Genomic DNA, 19,297 nt, shown 5'->3' with positions numbered 1-19,297 from the left:
GATCAAGCTACAGTACAGAAGCTGCATCTACTGTATTTCTCTATTCATATATTGGAGGAATGTGTAGTATAATAGGTTCTGGAGGAGTCTGACCTTGAGAATTCACAAACATAACTCCATAGCAGCTCTTCCTCCTCCTTCCTCCTCACTTCTCCTCAGCTCTGCGCCCTCCCTGCTTATCTTTAGTCTCCCCTCTTCATCTTTCCTTTCATCTCTCTGTCTCCCTCTCTACCCCCCATCATTCTACCCTTCGTCTGTCTCTGTCTCTGTCTCTCCCTCCCCTCCTTCTCCTCCCTACCCCCTTTGCCCTCCTCATCTCTTCCTCCGTCTTTCTCCTTCGCTCTCTTTCTCCCCCTTCTCCTCCTCTGGTGGGAGATGGAATGAATTATTCATGTGGGGGAAATATATATCTATGTTTGAAGCAACTCCCAGTGTTAAATAATTCATACTTAACCATTTCAGCATAGCCTCCTTGGCAGAAACACACAGTCTGTAGACCATGAGGAGAAATGTCTTGTGTTTTATTATCTTTTCTGCCTGCAGATGATTTTTTTTCTCTTGTAATGCATGTACTGGGTATTTGACCATGAAATAATGTATGTATTTTTGTCCATGAGCATACCACAGTGGCAGATATTATAGAACTCCCTCTCCCAACCATGTATCTATTCTGCATTAATATCCACTTCATACTTCTTTACCTCTTGAGTTTGGAGCTAAGGTGCAAGAGGAGTGCAGCAAGCATGTATGACTTTAATGGCTGTTGCATGAGATTTGGTTTTTGTTTTTAAATTATGACATACTTGTATAGTCCCATTAACATGAAGATACCTGGTCATACACATCTATCTGCTATCTTACAGTCTTCTGTACTTGTAATTTGTCTGTTTTTAATGTATTACTATTATTAGTGAAGCTAAATAATGCTGTGTCATCGTGTGTTTTCAACCTTGAAGGTATAGATCAAAAAGAAACTTCTTTTATCGTCTTTCTGTTTGCTGCTGTTGCTCTCTCTGAGTATTTTTAGGACATTAGGCTGAATCCATAATGAGTCAGATGAAACAGGAGGGTAGAGCTTTGGGATGGATTAGGACTTTGGAAATTTCTTGTGTGTGTGTCTGTGTGTGTGTATCTGTCTGTGGATGTGGGCGCGTGTATATGTTTGCGCAAGTGTCTGCATATGCGTGTGTGGATCTGTTTATGGATATGTGTTTGTGTTGAAGTGCTGGCATGGGCGTGTTTGTTTGTGTGTGTGTGTGTGTGTGTAGACGTGCTCGCCTGCACACATTTGTGTACGTGTTTGTGGGCCACAGGGTCTTTCGGTCTCAGAGGGAGGTGGTGCTTTGATGTCTGGATGTAGTGATGCTGGGTTGGTTTTACCCAGACACTCAGTCGGCCTCCTCTGTAAACACACACACACGCCTGCACACATACTCACACCTACACACAAATACGCAAATCCTTGTGTTGTTATACTTGTGAGAATTCCTCCCGTTTCTTTGATGATTCATACATACTGCTGCTACTAGCCTCTGCTGTGTCTCTTATTTACTATACTGACTCTGTGTGTGTGTGTGTGTGTGCACGTCTGTGTGGGCATATGCATGTATGTGTTTGTATGCGGTTCCTTATGTCTTGTCCACACCCTGGTTTATTTAAAAGACTGTGATAAAACAGTGAAAACATCGACCTGTGTAGCTGTAGCTTGACACCGTAAAGCATTAGAAAAGCCGTCTAACAAGAACAGATTTATACCATAAATAACTAAATAATGGAACAGCAGAGTGGCCTAGTGGTGAGAGAGACCATCCTGTAACAGAGAGGAAGATCACAGCCATTATAGCCATCAACAGTCAAATTTCGACTGTCGATGTGTCCTTGAGCTCCTGCCTGCTCACTCAAAGTATCTTTAGAGCATTAGCTACAGTAAATGTCTAAAATGCTAAATGGTTATTAAAATTCCTTGTGCTTTTTGTTGTGATAGTGACAGTTGACGTCAAGAACTAAACAGAATGTCAGACTATTAAGATGGTCTTCTGATATTCAGCAACTATAATAAGAATAATTTAATGACTTTGTAGATTCTTGCCACATTTCATTGTTCTGAAAAGAAAATGCATGCTTCCGCTATAATGAACTGTCATGGTTTTTAGTGAATGAGAGAAACTATCAACAAGCCGTTGTTCATTAAAAGCAGATTATTCTCTCTATTGGCAAAACACACACTGAATTAGGGAGTGTGTGTCTGTGTGTGTGTGTGTGTATGCATGCATGGTTTTGTGTCTTTGGGTGTGTGTGTGTGCATAAGTGGTTTTATATGTGTGTGTGTGTGTGTGTGTGTGCGCAAGTGCGTGTGAATGAGAAAGACATTGCAGTATTGGTAATTACAACAATGATAAAGCTATAAGAGACTTAGACTTAAGACTTAGACTAATATTACAGTAGCTGCGAAATTTTAGCTAGCTAGATTTAAGTAGACTAAATAAATCATAGAGTATTATAAAAAACGATAAGAAGAATTATATAAGAATTTGAATCCAAATGTTGTTCCTGACATACAGAAAAAATATATTTTGGAAATGCTAGCTATTATTTAGCTGTTGGTATATCAGCTAGTGAGTTGGTTGTTACCAGCAGCTACCCTGCAAGTACCCAGAATGCCCTTGTGTATTTACAGCACAACCCACTACCAGTTCCAGCAATACCAGTAAAGCCAGTGACGCTCTCTTCTATTTCCCCTGGTCTTTAGGATGGTTTCACTCCTCTGGCGGTGGCGTTACAGCAGGGCCACGACCAGGTGGTTTCCCTCCTGTTGGAAAACGACACCAAGGGGAAGGTCCGCCTCCCAGCGCTCCACATCGCCGCGCGGAAAGACGACACCAAGGCCGCCGCCCTCCTCCTCCAGAACGACCACAACGCTGACGTGGAGTCCAAGGTACACCACCTGAACTCACTTCCTGTAGGGCGGGCCGGACTACAGTACCCATCATCCCCTGCAGTCACAGAGTGTTTTTGTTCAGTCCCGTTTTGGTGTAGTTGGCATTTTGTGCCGTTGTGTTTTTTCATTGTGAACTCGATGGTGCTTTTTGGTGGTACATAATCAGAAAGTATTAAAGTACCAGAGCATGTGTTTACAAGTGTTTACTGTATACTGTATATTTGATAAAAAATAATATTTTTGTAGGTAAATTCTCATTGCTGCTTAGGGCAAATAGCAATTGTTCATGTCATTGTTAGTTGCAAAGATAATGCAGATACATTTACCACAGATTCTGCATGTAGAACAAACAACAGCTATACAGACTGTAAGGGAGAGTTGCACCATCCAGTTGTGTGTACCTGTGTGTGGTTGTCTGTTCTTTTCATGATCTCTGGCCACATACCCACATATCCATCCTACAGCTTGGTGCAGCCATAGTGGTGGTGTTTTTGTTGTTGTTGTTGTGGTGCACTAACCGCCCCATTCTCTCCTGTTCCTCCTCCTCCCTCTATTCTTTGCATTCTCTTACCCTGCCACTCCCCCTCCCCCTTTCCCTTCTAGATGATGGTGAATAGAACAACAGAGGTATACCTCTTCTCTTCTTCTCTTCTCTTCTCTTCTCTTGTCTTCTCTTCTCTTCTCTTCTCTTCTCTTCTCTTCCTTCTCTTCTCTTCTCTTCTCTTCTCTTCTCTTCTCTTCTCTTCTCTTCTCTTCTCTTCTCTTCTCTTCTCTTCTCTTCTCGTCTCTTCTCTTCTCTTCTCTTCTCTTCTCTTCTCTTCTCTTACTTCCTCCTCTCCTCTCCTCTCCTCTCCTCTCCTCTCCTCTCCTCTCCTCTCCATCCTTCACTCATGGCCACTATTGCAAGCCAAAGATTTCTAGCTGCTAGCATTACTAGCACAGATGCTTTTGCTGTGTGGATGATGCCTCACCTGTGTCCCTGCCCTTTGAGCCTGCATTGCTTTTTGATTGTGCTTTGTGTGTTTCCAGTGGCTTGCTACTTTTGGGCAGACATGAATGAAATAACTGCAAAATTTCAGATACTTGGAAAAGTTGAATCAAGCGCACTTCAGACTTTTAAAACCATTTGAATGTTCAAAACTATTTTTCACCTATTTTTTCAACTATTTTTTCACCACAGGTACCCCCACTTTAGTGAAGGGACTATAGCAGATTTGACTGAGTGGTGATTGTCACATGAAAAATGTTGTAATACTCCCTTGCTGCAATAACTGTTTAGAAAAATACAACATTCAGTCGTTATCATCACAGACACGTAACACATATGTAATGGCATGTACTGATGCTGTGAGAAAATACTGTAGATTGAGTAGATTGATGGAAAACCTCACTCCTCATGTGTTTTCCTCGTAGTTCTGGCTCTTGTGTCAATACTGTCATCAAATTTCTAGCACAACATGCAGCATTCCACCTAACCTGCAGTCCAATGCTGGATCTGTCAGTCATTTGCTGTAAATGGCTCAATATGTTTTGCATTTTGCTGCATCATGCCTTAATGTTTCTCAAGATACAGATATGTGACTATTACTCTATAACTAGGTGTTAAACATGACGGCCTGACACGTGTGCAGTGCATTTTATTCCACTGCATCTTCAAGGCAAAAACCCACCTCAAAACATCTGAGTTCACATCTGCTATTCCTGTTGTCTTTGACAGTTTAATTAATACCTGTTATATATTGTCTTTTTTTATTTATCTTTTGTCCCTTGCTTTTCTTTCTGTATTTAGCACCTCTCTGTCACACATGATCATTCTAGAGTCACAGGAATATTTGTGACATAGACTCTTAGCAGGACGCTGTTACTCCTTACTAGTGGTTGCTTCTGTTCACAATCTCGGATTAAGTAGATTTTACAGTTGTATTCATTGCAAGTCAGTTTGGATAACAGCACTAGCCAAATGCCAAAGTAAAAGTAAATCAGTCTGTGTATGTGACCATCTGTCTGTCAATGATGGATCCGGAAAACGAAGGCTCTCGTCTGTGATGTCAATGAGAGACAAAACCTGCAGCTGCTCCACTGACAATGAATTGAAGACTGACTTCAATTGAGCTTGCATATGCTAATAGGTTTTATTTCATTGCAGTGCTAACAAATATGAACCCGAAAATTTTGCTAATAACCCTGTGAAATAATGCTGACTACTGTCACTGTGTCCACAAACCAGCCTCATTCACTCTCAATAGAGCAGCTCCATGATTTGTTTCTGGCTGACATAAACATGGCCATTTTTGTCTACAGCTTTGGAAAAAACAGCAAAAAAAACTTTGCATATTTATGTATCATTCTATTTTAGGTGACTACTTTTTCAGAAGCCTTTTTATTCTAATGACTGGTGTCTTGTCACCGACACAAGATACCAGTCATTCACATAGAGGCAAACCATGGTTATTGCTACAGTAGTTGCTCCAGGTCAGGCTGCTGAACTGCTGAATTCCTCATGATTTTCAGAACTAGAATGTCACATGAAAATTAGATTCCCTTTAACTCAAATGCACGTTGACCTGCATGTCTGTCTTAAAAAATAACACTCCCGTCAGATGAAAACCTATCACCAAAGAGTGAACTTTTCAGGAATGAAAACAAAATACAAAACAAACAACAGTAAATTGCAGGTTTGCATGGTTTTCATTTAACAGGAATGAATATGCTGGTTTGCTTATGTCTATGTATTGTGTGTGTATGCACTCCAGACCTGGACAAAATTATGTTGGAGTGCACTTGACTTATTTGACATGACACAGACAAAAAAGGAGACATATCCTTTATGTTAGAAGATAAATCAGGCACTCCTTATATTTTACTCAGTATGTTTCAAAATGCATTTGACTGCTGTTTAGCCCTGGTCTGCTAGCTGCTTTTGGCTGAGTGGTACACTGCTTGCCCATGTCGCACCTGCTACGTAATGTCCCATCATGCTATGCTCATGGCCCACTGTGAGATAGGGCTGTAACCGAAGCTTTCATCGACTAAGGCAATTTAATTATTCTCATTTCTGGTTTTGCCTCTTTTTCTCTCTCTGTAACTGTTTCTCTCTCTGTCTGTCTCTGTCTGTCTATCCTCTCTCTCTCTTTCTCTCTCTCTCTCTCTCTCTCTCTCTCTCTCTCTCTCTCTCAGAGTGGTTTCACCCCCCTCCATATTGCAGCCCACTATGGCAATATCAACGTAGCAACACTCCTGCTTAACAGAGGGGCAGCTGTGGACTTCAAGGCAAGGGTAGGTACCCCGACACAAAGCATTTCTGTGGCATGGCTGATTTGACAAAAACACACACACACATACCATTTGAACCGGGTACTGCAAGCACTTACTCCAAGACTTCGATATTGGAGAGCAGGATGATGTGAAGGAATGTGTGTGTGTGTGTGTGTGTGTGTAGGGATGTAAAACTTAGACATGCAATTCAGCTACAGCTGCCCCTGTCACTCACTGCCTATAAACACATATAGGCAGTCTGAGTGCGATATGATCCTATAGACTGGGGTGGAATCTGGGTGTTAGGGTGTGTGTGTGTGGTGGGGGGGGGTGGGTTAGGGTTGTGAAGAAGAAAATAATGTCAAACAATACTATATCAGCTTAAATTCAATGTTCAATTCAAGCTTGTAATCATACATTCATCTTCTGTTTGAGCCTCAGTCAGGAGCTTTTTACTTTTGCTAGCACTTTCCAGTGGTCTGCCTGTTTTTTGTTTTTTTCTAATGTGACATTTTGAGTTAGTATTTTGGAGTGCGTTGTTCCAAGTGTTCAATAATTTAGTCTGCCCTGCATTTGGAAGTCTCACTTCGCCAAATAGGTCTACAAGCAGTGCAGTAGAAGCCAGAGAATCACAGTCAAATTTGCTTTATTAGACATCTACTGTACAAGAAAAATGTTCAGGACTTTGTCTTGGTGGCATTTTTTGCTGAGACTTTATTGACAACTAGAACAGAGCAGCAGCACAATGCATACTGACATAAACAGGGAAAACAGGGCCGCCACACAGTGCAAGGGGACAGCGGAGGACATACAATAGCTGGTAGACTATACATAACACTACAAATACACCTTCACAGCACATAGTGTCCTACTAAAAGTGCCCCACTTTGCCCTATAGAAGCACTTCTGGTGAACACACCCTCTTCCGCCAGATAGACATCAGGCTAGTTTGATTGGAAAGACAAAGGGAAAACCAAGACAGGGATCAACACAGTTAAACTAGAACCCTGCAGCTGAAGTTGTTGGGATTTTTACCACTAGTTTCCTCTAGAGGGAGATGTTGAGCCATTTTCCCACCGCACTGTCTCCAATACATAGTAGGATCCTGAGGAATTGAGTAGGAAATGTTCAGACAACTGATATGTATTGAAACACCGTGACACTAATTATCCAAAAGATGAACCATGCATGGACAGGCCATGTGAAATACTCTGTACAGCTTCATTTACAGTTGAAATGCTTTTAGTTTTATGCATCAAACTCTGTAGTTGTAGCCTGTTGTGCATGTGATGAATTGTCATTAATCAGTGACCTGTCATCACCAACACTATCTCATTAACAGATTGTGATATGTGTTAGGATCAGCGGTGTTGAGTGTTTTTCTATTCTCAAAACTATTTGGGCCACTAAGAGCTTAAATTGCCTGATAAAATTCAGAATCCTTTTGGTGCAGTTGGCTGACAAACAGGTTTGATGCTCCAAAAATATGAGTCATGATGTTTTTTGTTGATGTATTTTTATGTTCTTCCCAGAATGACATAACGCCATTGCACGTAGCATCTAAACGAGGGAACAGTAACATGGTGCGACTACTGGTGGAGAGAGGGGCCAAGATAGACGCACGGACCAAGGTACACACACACACACACACACACACACACACACACACATTTTAAATGCTTTATTTGGACTGAATTATAACATGGTATAACATGATATTTAAATATTAAAGAGACTTAACACATGGCTTTAGAAGGATCCAAAAACCCAGTTTAACATCTACTGCATGAGCAATGGCAGTTACACTGGCACACACATATGCATACACATGTACAAACAAACAACAAACACACAGCAAAATTACATTTTCTTTCCAATACTGAAAGTGCATCCATCTGTCTTCCAATACAGGCACATACAGTACCTATCCACACATTTCGTCAGTCAGGTGAAAACCTCCAAAATGTCAACTCTTCAAGAGCTAAGAAAAGCAGCCTTGTTTTTAGCTTGACCACCATGTATTTTATGAATGTATCCAATGAGGTTTACAAGGCTTTTTATACACCCAAGGATAGTAAAAGAACCCATAGAAGATCATGTAATCTTTCAAATGAAGTGAAAACATGAAAATCTAGAGTTATGAAATAGAGAGTTATGAGGTTTTCACATGACAACATGGATATGGAGCTTGAGCTTGAGTACTTTGTCCCTTACCCCTGCAGTGAGGGCTGCAGTGCCTTGCTCAAAAGCACTTTGTCAGTGATTCGGTGCAGCTTATATGTAATACTATGTAACAGTCAGTTTCAGCTCACAGCTGAAACACACCCTCAACAACCTTTTGGTTATTAGTCGGCCTCTTTGTAGTCCAGCTAATTTGCTGCGGTTCTGATTTATCGTGTGTCTGTCGCTCCAGGACGGTCTGACTCCCCTCCACTGTGGAGCCAGGAGTGGCCATGAGCAGGTAGTGGAGATGCTGCTGGACCGAGGAGCTCCCATACTGTCAAAGACCAAGGTACATCTCACCTCCACCCTGTGTGTCTGCTGTGTTTTCTCTGTGTATCTTTCTTCCACTTACTCTCCTCTCTCTCTGTCTCTGTCTCTCTCTCTCTGTCTCTCTCTCTCTCTCACTTTGCTCCTTGAACTCTCTTTCTCCATTGTTCTTTCTCTCTTCCTCTCTCTCATCATCTCTCTCTTACCCCCCCCCCCCTCTTTCTCAACAACTACACTTACCCTATTGTCTAGCTGTTTCTCCTTACAAATCGGTCTGTCTCCCTGTCGTTCACACACTGTTGGCTGTTGCAATAATCTCATTGACCTTGGCTTTACGGCACTCTCTCTCCCTCCCTGCTTTACAGAACGGTCTCTCCCCCCTCCACATGGCGACGCAGGGCGACCACCTCAACTGTGTCCAGCTCCTGCTGCACCACGAGGTGCCGGTGGACGACGTGACCAACGACTACCTGACAGCGCTGCACGTGGCCGCCCACTGCGGACACTACAAGGTGGCAAAGGTCATCGTGGACAAGAAGGCCAACCCCAACGCCAAGGCACTGGTGAGGAAGGAGCAGGAGTGGGAGGAGAGAGAGAGAGAGAGAAAGAGAGAGAGAGAGATTAGGAGCAGAGAGAGTTGGTCTTCTGAAGCTTCAGTGGGAAATCGACTCATCCATCATCCCTTGTGGAAAAAAAAGCATGAAAGGGAATGGGAGGGAGGGAAAGCAAGGGAGAGGAGTTCTTCTGCATCCAGTTCAAGGTGACCAAGATCATAGGCGAGAGGGCTTTCAATCAGTCAATCAGTTACTTGATCTGAAGGAGAGGAGACAGGAAAGAGAGGGGGTTGAGGTGGCGGAGGGATAGGGAGGGCGCAGAAAGGTAACAGCTGATGAGAAGGCCAGCCAGCCCAACATCAAAGCATCGGCTAGAGAGGGAAAGAGATAGCGAGGTCGAGTTGCTTTTTCAGTAGAAAGTAGATACATTATAGCAGAGAATGTAAGAGTCACTCTGAAGCCTACTGCAGAATTGCTCAAGGTTGTGACAGTGGAATGTTTAAGTGTTGCAGCCAGGTCTGGATGTTTAAAACTGATGCAGCAACGTAAGCCAACCAGGACCTCAAAATATAAACTTTTCTTACTTCCTTTCGCTCCTTTCCGTCCTTTCCTTCCTTTCCTTCCATCCTTCCTTAACTTATCTTTTGTTTGTTTGAGATATACAGATAAATAAATAAGTGATTTAGATGGAGGAAAAAAGACACACAAAGCATACTAGGAGAGATTAAAGGAGACTCAGAGATGGGAGGCAGGCCGAGAAGGAAGACTAGAATGAAGGAGACAGGCAAGGAGACAAAAAGAGACTTTTTTGACCCAGCCTCTGTCTTGGCGTAAGACAGCCATATCTGTTCTGTAACGGGAGCAGTCTGGGTGTGGTTAGAGCAGTGGGACTTTATAGAGAGAGAGAACGGGAGGGAAAGAAAGAAAAAAGGAGAGAGGGAAAAAGAGGGGGAGGACACGGAGAGGAAAATGAAGTCATAGGACGGAGCCAGAAACCTCAAAGCCAAGGGAGTGAGGGAGGGAGGGAGAGGGCAGTGTGTGTGTGTGTGTATGTGTAAGAGAGAGAGAAGAGAATGAGTTGTAAAGAAAAGTATACTTTTTTTTTTTTACAGCTCATAGCTGAGTCGACTCTTCCCCACACATGCTTGTCTGGTTTGTAGGCAGAAGGGTTGAAAGAGAGAACGAAAGAAAGAAGGAAAGAACGATCCCCCATTGTACTGTATTTTCCATCCAGAGTTCCGCATTTGTCTTCTGCCAGCTCAGCAAGACCAACTAAGCCACACAGAGAGTTTTTGGACTGTTTTTATACACTTTTATATCTATTTTTTGTGAACATGTATATTTTTGTGTTTTAGAATGGTTTCACTCCCCTGCACATTGCCTGTAAGAAGAACAGAGTCAAGGTGATGGAGCTACTTCTGAAGCATGGAGCGTCTATACAGGCAGTCACTGAGGTAGGCGTGTGTGTGTCTGTGTGTGTGTGTGTGTGTGTGTCTTGGCAGTACCATGGTATCAGTTGTTTTTTTAATCAGTTTTTACAGCGGCAAAGGCAGGGGGTGAAATATTCTGGTTTTGCACTCTGTGAACTTTCCAGAGCATCACTGGCGGGACGAGTCAAACAGTTGAAATGACCGAGGCAGATGAAGCCCTGTTTTGCCTTGATTGTGTGTAAAATTCTGTCTGTGTTAAATTTGTGTGAGACTGAGACTGAACAGTGGTCAATATTCCCACACAAAAGATACCACTTAATACCTTATTTTCAGCGGGACAGTAGATTATAAAGGTACATATATTTTGATAAGAAAGCTTAGAGAGTATATGAATTCAGTTATTTATATTTTTTGGCTCTAATTTACCTCTAAGGTACAAATTGTTCTAGGTGGGATGAAGGTTCTTTTATTGGCCAGTTCAGCTAAGGTAATAGGACTTTCCACAAATACCTCCTAGATACAGAGCTGACCGCTTTAATACAGCCCTCTGTCAGTGCCAGGGATTGAACAAGCAACTTTTCGATTATAAATCAACATTTCTACCTCTACACCAACCAGCCGCTCTGCTGCTGTATTTCAGTTCTGTACTGCACTGGGTATTGGGTTCATGGATGAAGCTATGCCTCTTCTCAGTCTGTAGAGCTGTCTGCATACAGGAGGAGCAACAGTTCAGTTCATTTAACAATCATCAGGTGTTCATTATTTTTCAAGATCATTTTATAGAGCATTTCTGCTTCCCTAGACAGTGAGGAGGAGAGAGGGATTTGCATGACAAAGATATTGGATATGTAGGAGTGAATTATTTATAAGGTCGGTTTTAAGATATTGTTTTATTACATAGTATGGAATTGTAGGTTAAAGGGGGGGAGATGAGGTGATGAGCCACATTTGAACCCTTGATGTACATTAACAAACTGAATTTCTCAGTTAATTTTTCATGCATTCATTCCTTCTTTTATTCATTTGTTTTCATCAATTTGTCTCCTTCTCTCCATCTCTCTGTTTTTCTCTCTGTCTGGCTCTCCAGTCTGGTCTGACTCCCATCCATGTTGCGGCGTTCATGGGACACGAAAACATCGTCAGCCAACTGACCAACCACGGGGCTTCAGCAAACACAACCAACGTGGTGAGTGTTCAGGAAGTTGCTTTCTTTCTTTCTTTCTTTCTTTCTTTCTTGCTCTCTTGCTTGCTCTCTTGTTTTCTTGCTTTCTTACTTTCTTTCTTACTGTTTCTGCTTTTCCTTTTTTACACTTTCTTTCTTTCTTTCTTTCTTTCTTTCTTTCTTTCTTTCTTTCTTTCTTTCTTCTTTCTTTCACTCTCTCAACATAACATGCTGTTTATCTGTGGTGACTGGTTAAGTGTGGGCCACCAGAGTAGCCCGTGGTTATGGCAAGTGGAAAATTCAATATTGCTTTCTAAATAGCGGAAAATCGATGTAGGTCGCTTAATGGGTTATAAGAAAATACATGATCATGAAAAATTCCATCGGTCATAACTGTTGGCATCAATGTCCATCCTCAGTACCTTAAAGACAACATGAAACTACATTTTGAGAGAGCCTTGCCTCCATAATTCAACATATTTCTGGCTGAAACAGAATGTTGGGGCAGGACATAACGTGGGGAGGGATTGTTCCAAGGTGGGCTGGGATGGACCATAGCAAACACGGAAAGTGACTCAGAAGAACTGGAAGTCTGCATTGCATTGTAGAAGCCCTTGGCGTGCAGGCAGGGGAAGAGGGAGAGGAAGAGTATTTTCAGAGTTTCAGGTGCTGAGATTTTTGGCTTTGAAATCTCACTTTCTGCTCCATACTCTGTGTTGGGACAAACCCCTGTTGCAATTACTTGTTGCTAAAAGCCATAGATTACTTAGTGTCCCTTTAAATACTGTAGGTGTATGTTATCAGCTAAGAAAATTAGCTAAAAATTCAAATTTTGGCCTCCATCCTCCTATATGGACCAGAGCCTCTCTAATCACACTGTTACTCTCAAACCACAGGTAGGGAGAGAAAGAAATAATGAGAGGGAGGGAGTATGTGGCAGAGAGAGAAGAGATGAAAAAGTAAAAGAAAGAGCAGAAAGAAAAGAATTGAAGAAACAAGGAAAGAGAATCAAAAGGGAGAGGGGGATAGAGAGAGCGGGTGAGAATGGGAGCGGGAGAAAAAACAGAGGTGGGAGAGAGAGAGGGGAAAGAGCACTGCACACTCAACTCTTCAACCCCAACTATTCGTCGCCCACGCTGTGTCTGTGGCCAGGTTACCGTAGAAACGGAACATTATGGGACGTCATTATGGTGAGCTGGGTAGGGAGAGCAAGGGGGTCTCTCTCTCTCTCTCTCTCTCTCTCTCTCTCTCTCTCTCTCTCTCTCTCTCTCTCTCTCTCTCTGGCCACTGTAGATCATAGAGATAGAGAGACAATGAGAAGCAGAGTGGGAAGGTTAGGGCTTTCTGGAACATCAAAAACTTTGGCATTGTTTGCATGTGTGTGTGTTTGAGAGAAAGAGGTTTGCATAGGAGACACAGCAATAAGACAGAATATGAATAACTTCAGTTTTCTGTTTCTGTGTTTCTTGTTTCTTCTTCTCTGTGTGTGTGTGTGTGTGTGTGTGTGTGTGTGTTCCAGCGGGGAGAGACAGCGCTCCACATGGCTGCCAGGGCAGGACAGTCAAACGTGGTCCGATATCTGGTCCAGAATGGAGCACGAGTCGAAGCTAAGGCCAAGGTAGGACACACGTGTGTGTAGTATGTGTGTGTGTAGTGTGTGTAGTGTGTATTAACTGCAGTGCACTTTCAATTCACTAGCAATTTTTGAATTTAGAAGCAAATTTGCCTCCTGAATTGACAGAATTGAAAGTGATTTAAACACAGCCAGGTTCAGCAGCAACAAGCGTGTGTGTGTTTGTGTGTGTGTGTTTGTGTGACACAGTAATAACATTGTCACTAAATAATCTGTGTGTTTGGGTGTGTGTGTGTGTGTATGTGGGGGTGTAGTTGTGTCATTGCACATGTCTAATTACTCAGTAATTGAAATGCCATTACTCCTATTTCCATATGAGGCTTTGTCTTCTTGTTTACATAGTACAAACAACAGTTTTGGATAAACTGTGATGAAGAGACCCCTGCAATATAAGACAATGACTTGGCTATGATGAAGTTCCACTCCAAGAGTAATTTAGCAACCAAGCCAACCCCACCCATTATCTCATCAGAGAAATGTCTCACTCAGAGTTGTTGATCTTTAATGAATGGGTTCTGGAATGAAAAGTCAGTCAATTGGTTGGGTTGTAATGGGTTGTAATTTATAGTACAATGTAGTGCAATATCTGTCTTTCTTTCTGTCTTGAGCAAATACCTATTCTGAATCTTTTTTTCCCTCTCTAGCAATTAAGTCTTTGCTTGTTTGTTTGTGGTCTCCAGGACGACCAGACTCCGCTGCATATCTCGAGTCGCCTTGGTAAGCCAGACATCGTCCACCAGCTACTGGCCAACGGAGCATGCCCAGACGCCACCACCAGCTCCGGATACACACCTTTACACCTGGCCGCCAGAGAGGGACACAGAGATGTGGCTGCAGCACTACTGGACCAAGGAGCTAGCCTGGGCATTACTACTAAGGTAGATATCACACACACAGAGTATGTCTGATGTCTGGAGACAGATACTCAGATGTGGCCATGGCATTACTAGACCAAGAACCTCTTGGAGATAGGTTGGTTGTTGGTTGAAGGTTGGAAACACACACATAGATGCATCAACATGGACACAAGCACATACACACACATACACATACACATACACATAGACATGCACAAACACACAGACAACACATATACACACACAAATGTATACATGCACATGTACACAAATATACAAGTGGCTTACCTGGGGACTGCTACTATTGCTAACACATACACACACATAGATGTTCAAATGTGCATACATACATACATACATACACACCTACTGGTCCATAGCAGGCATAGAGAAATAGATTGGAGAAACCTGCTTAGCGAATGGCAAGGGTGGTGAGTGTGAGAGTACAGGATGGGAGAGATTGAGAGAGAGGTGTTCCGCTATTCCCCCATGAAACATCTGTTTAATGGGAATAGCAAATTCTGGGTGTCAGAAGGTCTGTACAGTGTGAGAACGCTGTGCCTGGAGGAGTTGTCAAGGTTGGGCTCAATTTTCTCTGTGCATTACTCAGTTCAAAACATCAAATTAAACTGTAACAGAGCCTTTTTTGGAAACAGATTGCCAGTTTTTAATTTTTAAGAAAGTCTCCATCCCTGAGTTCCATCCAAAAAGGGGGTGGTTCCAACTGATTTTTAGCTTTGACTGGATTCTCCCAATGTCTTCTGAGGTAATATACTTGCTGGAATATTTCAGTGCTAGTGTTTGGGCCAGCCCCACAGAGGGAAGCAGCCTTGAAAACCTGAGTCACCTTATAAAATAAGGGCAATGAGTAAGGTTTTTACTGCCCCATACAACACAACACAAAATGATCATATGTCTGCAGGAGCTTGATAGGGTTGTTGATCATATTGATGATAAACAATGACTCAATGATTACTTTGCCAATTACTGATACCCCTGGCTTTCAAAAGGCACTTTCCAGCCCATATTCTCTGTTTTGGAACAAAAACTTCCCGCCCATTGGAATTTCAAGACACTCCCAATCCCAGTTACAGGCCACCGTCCCTCCAGGGGACGGGAGGGGTGGGGGTGCTGTGCCAGAGACTTGTCTAGCAGGAGATAAGTTGTTACAATCCTACTGGTCACGATAGAGGTGGATGAAGGTCACAGATCATTAATGCCCCTTTAAAAGGAGGATGAAGCACAGATGTGGCTAATAATCTTAACATTTCAGGGGGCTGGATGCAAGCAAGTTTGAACAGATCTGCAACATGATGGTTTGTGTCATTGCTTGCACCGCTGTGCTGTTAAATGGCTGCAATGTATACATTGCAGCCATTGCATCCTTGCCATTGCAACCTTGACATAATCTGTATCAGATCTATTCAGCTAATGAGAAATACATGATCATACATCATTAACCTTTCATCCATCCATAGTGCGGTCATGGATACATAACGATTCAGGGACCTGAACCCAGGAAGCCACTCTGGATTCTGTCAAGCCACATAATTATTAGTCATCTCTCTGCTTTAATGGCAAGTTGTGGTGTTATTGTAAGGACTGAGTCATAGAGTTCTACAACTTAAGTATGTGGTCATGCGTGCACACACAGACACGCACATACAGTGCACACACATACACAAACACAAGGCTGGATCTGTCTGGGCAGAGTTGGTTTCGAACCATGGTCACTGATCTGTGTTGCCTCATAACAGAAGAATCTGGTGAAACACACCAGAACCCCCCGACCCCCTTTGTGTTTCATCATTCTTTGAGTGCAAAGTAATCATTTTCCTATGTTGTAATGACTAAGCCCTTCAAATGATTCAATGGTTTGTGATTAAACGCACATGATTTTGTGGAGCAGCCGTATGTAAGATGTAAATGAGGACAGGAGTGAGGAAAATAACGAGCACTTGAAGTGTGTCATTACGTAGTAATTAGTAACTAATTCACTGACTAACTGGCTGTTAGTAGTAGTACTATAGTAGTGTTGGTAGTAGTAGTATCAGTAGCAGTGTTTTTAATAGTCATTGTAGTATTAGTAGTAGTATTTTATCTTATATTTGGTATTATATTGTTTTCTGCTGTTGTGTGTCTTTCCAGAAGGGCTTCACTCCCCTGCATGTAGCAGCAAAATATGGGAAGATCGAGGTTGCCAACCTGCTGCTGCAGAAGAACGCCCCACCAGACGCTGCAGGGAAGGTAAGGCAACACACACACATACACACACATTCTGGAAAATATACAGTAGCACAGTGCAACTATCTGATGTCAGTGTTTGTGTATGTGCGCGCGTACAAGCATTTATGCGTACTTGAGAAAGATAGTTCCTGAGAGGCAGAGAAAGAGAGTGTGAAAGAGAGAGGGACATGTACTACAAAGTTCCCTTCATATTAACAGTGCAGAATAAATTTGACCGTTTTCTGCTATGTCTCTATACTACATATGGAATTAATTATCCAGCGAGCTATCAACCCACAATCATGTATGAATCACCTCTTTCCTCAGCTTATGTTTTTATAGTCACTCAACTGTTACATCAGTCGTAGCAGCCACGGGAATATCTTCTCTTCCCCTGTGAAAGACTCATTTTGTAGGATTTTTAGGCTCTGACACAAGGCAATATAGCCTGCAGCAGAGAGGAGTACAAATGCAATGTGGTGCAATTCAGTTCATTACAGTTCAGTTGAGATCAGTTTGATTCAGATCAAATATCCCCACATGGGGAAATGAGGCCTATTGTCAGGTTTATGGTCAGTTACAATCACATGCATTCTTTGCTCAATAAACTTGATGCACAACCTTGATCTTGCAGTTGGCTTACATTGTATTGCACATATTAACACATGCACATACACACACCTATGCCCCTCATACATGCAAACCTAACTCACACATGCACAATATTATCAGACAGGATCACTGTGTTTGTATTGGAGCTACAGTCAAAGCTCTCACAGCACTGTCTGTCACCTCTGCTCATGTATCACCAACTAACAAGGCTTGTGTTTGTCTGTCTGTCTGTGTGTGTGTGTGTGTGTGTGTGTGTGTGTGATGTCCAGAGTGGACTAACTCCACTGCATGTGGCAGCACACTACGATAACCAGAAGGTGGCGCTACTCTTACTCAACCAGGGAGCTTCACCGCATGCTGCTGCAAAGGTAAGTGTCCCGTGGGGGTTTAAATGTACCTAAAGTATCAAAGTAAGGGCGTTCTGGGAGGTTAAATCGAACGCTCCAAATGCACTGCACAAGAAGGTCTCTCTCTCTCTCTCTCTCTCTCTCTCTCTCTCGCTCTCTTTCTTTCTGGGTGAAAGCTGGCTGACCTAGTTGCAGCCTTCGCTGTCAATGACAAGCAATCACGCACACATGTGATGCATTGTGATTGGCTGGTTGGATGCCCCTTCCACCCTAACAGCACCTATTCAGAAAGAGTTGCCAGTGAAATCAGCCAGGCTCTGATAATTTCCGCCACTTCCTGAATGTTCAATAAGCCAATGTTAGCAGACAACAAACACAATTCCAGCCAGCAAAAGAGTTTTAGCTAATATTGCTTAGCAACAAACTTTAGATCTCGGAGATAAAATTATTAACTGAATCTCTGGGTGCTTAAAATAGTTCTACACACCTCAATGTTGCAACTTTTATGAAGACAAATCTTTCTCACCAAGAACAGCAGCAAAATGTAGAAAAAGAGAATATCCACTGACAGTTTTGTTTTTTTTATTAGCAAACTAGTGACAATAATGTGTCAACTAGTCCCCTCTCTACTGAGCCATTATATTCAACAGGATTCAACAGCATCAGAATGCACCATATTGGTTGAAAATGCATGTAACATATGACAATATTATGAATTCACAAACTAGTGCTATTTTGTATCCGCTGTGGAATTTCAATAAATTGTCCTAAGCATTTTATTCTCTCCAAATGAATTCTGTTTCCAAGTAGCTGTTTGTGAGAGGATGATGGTGGTAGAAAGAAAAAGAAGCAAACAAAGAAACAGACTTCTCTGTCTCCTCTGTGCCCAGAATGGTTACACACCAGTCCACATCGCAGCTAAGAAGAATCAGATGGAGATCGCCACCACACTGCTGGAGTACGGTGCCTCCACCAACACCGTAACGCGCCAGGGAATCACCCCGCTGCACCTCGCAGCACAGGAGGGCAACGTGGACATCGTCACACTGCTGCTGGCCAGAGACGCTACTATTAACATGGGCAATAAGGTAGAAGATGTGTGTGTGTATATGAGTGCATGCATACATGTGTGTATGTGTCACAGGCGGGCAATGTGGAAATAGTCATTGTGGCCAACTGTTAACATGGGCCATAATGTGTGAATGGGTGTGTGTGTGAATGTGTGTCACAGGAGGGCACTGGTGTAGGATATCTGTGTGTGTGAATGGGTGGGTGGGTATGCAGGAGTGTGTGTGTGTGTATATATAGGAAGGTGACAGGGGCAGATATCGTGCCAGTGCTGTGATAGACTAGTATAGCAACATGGGGATATAAATATGGAATGTGTGTGTGGATATAGAAATACTACTACTAGCAAGAGACACTGCTATTAACATAGGCTACGATACATGAGGAAAGCATGTGTGTGAGTGTGAGTGTCACTTAAGATTCCCTTGGGATTAATCAGTACAATGCACAGACCTGGAATCTTTCCCTTCCCTCTAACCCTTATCAATTTTATTTCTGTCCCTCTGGATTATAGCATACATTCAGTACCTCACTACCCCTTTGTCTCTTTCTATCTATCTGTGTGTTTGTCTGTCTCACTCACTCTGTCTGTCTGTCTGTCTGTCTCCTCAGTCTGGTCTGACTCCACTCCACCTGGCTGCCCAGGAGGATAAAGTCAACGTCGCTGAGGTCCTGGTCAACCAGGGAGCTACTGTAGATCCAGAGACGAAGGTAATACTTTTAGT

General features: G+C 42.6%; 1 protein-coding gene across 1 annotated transcript in view; it reads left to right on the top strand.

Moving 5' to 3' along the window:
* LOC139643158 (ankyrin-3-like) overlaps positions 1-19,297 on the top strand; it is a 78,642-nt gene that overhangs the window by 3,019 nt on the left and 56,326 nt on the right. The window contains 13 exon segments of the mRNA XM_071518330.1: positions 2,750-2,935; positions 6,116-6,214; positions 7,726-7,824; positions 8,607-8,705; positions 9,049-9,246; positions 10,593-10,691; positions 11,755-11,853; positions 13,349-13,447; positions 14,143-14,340; positions 16,468-16,566; positions 17,427-17,525; positions 18,395-18,592; positions 19,185-19,283. Coding sequence (XP_071374431.1) covers positions 2,750-2,935; positions 6,116-6,214; positions 7,726-7,824; positions 8,607-8,705; positions 9,049-9,246; positions 10,593-10,691; positions 11,755-11,853; positions 13,349-13,447; positions 14,143-14,340; positions 16,468-16,566; positions 17,427-17,525; positions 18,395-18,592; positions 19,185-19,283 — 1,671 coding nt within the window.

The sequence above is a fragment of the Centroberyx affinis genome, unplaced genomic scaffold, assembly GCF_046629955.1.
Source record: "Centroberyx affinis isolate AG114_WGS23_722 - 3 ecotype Tasmania unplaced genomic scaffold, CSIRO-AGI_Caff_v1 ptg000565l_1, whole genome shotgun sequence".
NCBI lineage: Eukaryota > Metazoa > Chordata > Actinopteri > Beryciformes > Berycidae > Centroberyx > Centroberyx affinis.
This window is presented reverse-complemented; position numbering and strand designations above follow the sequence as displayed.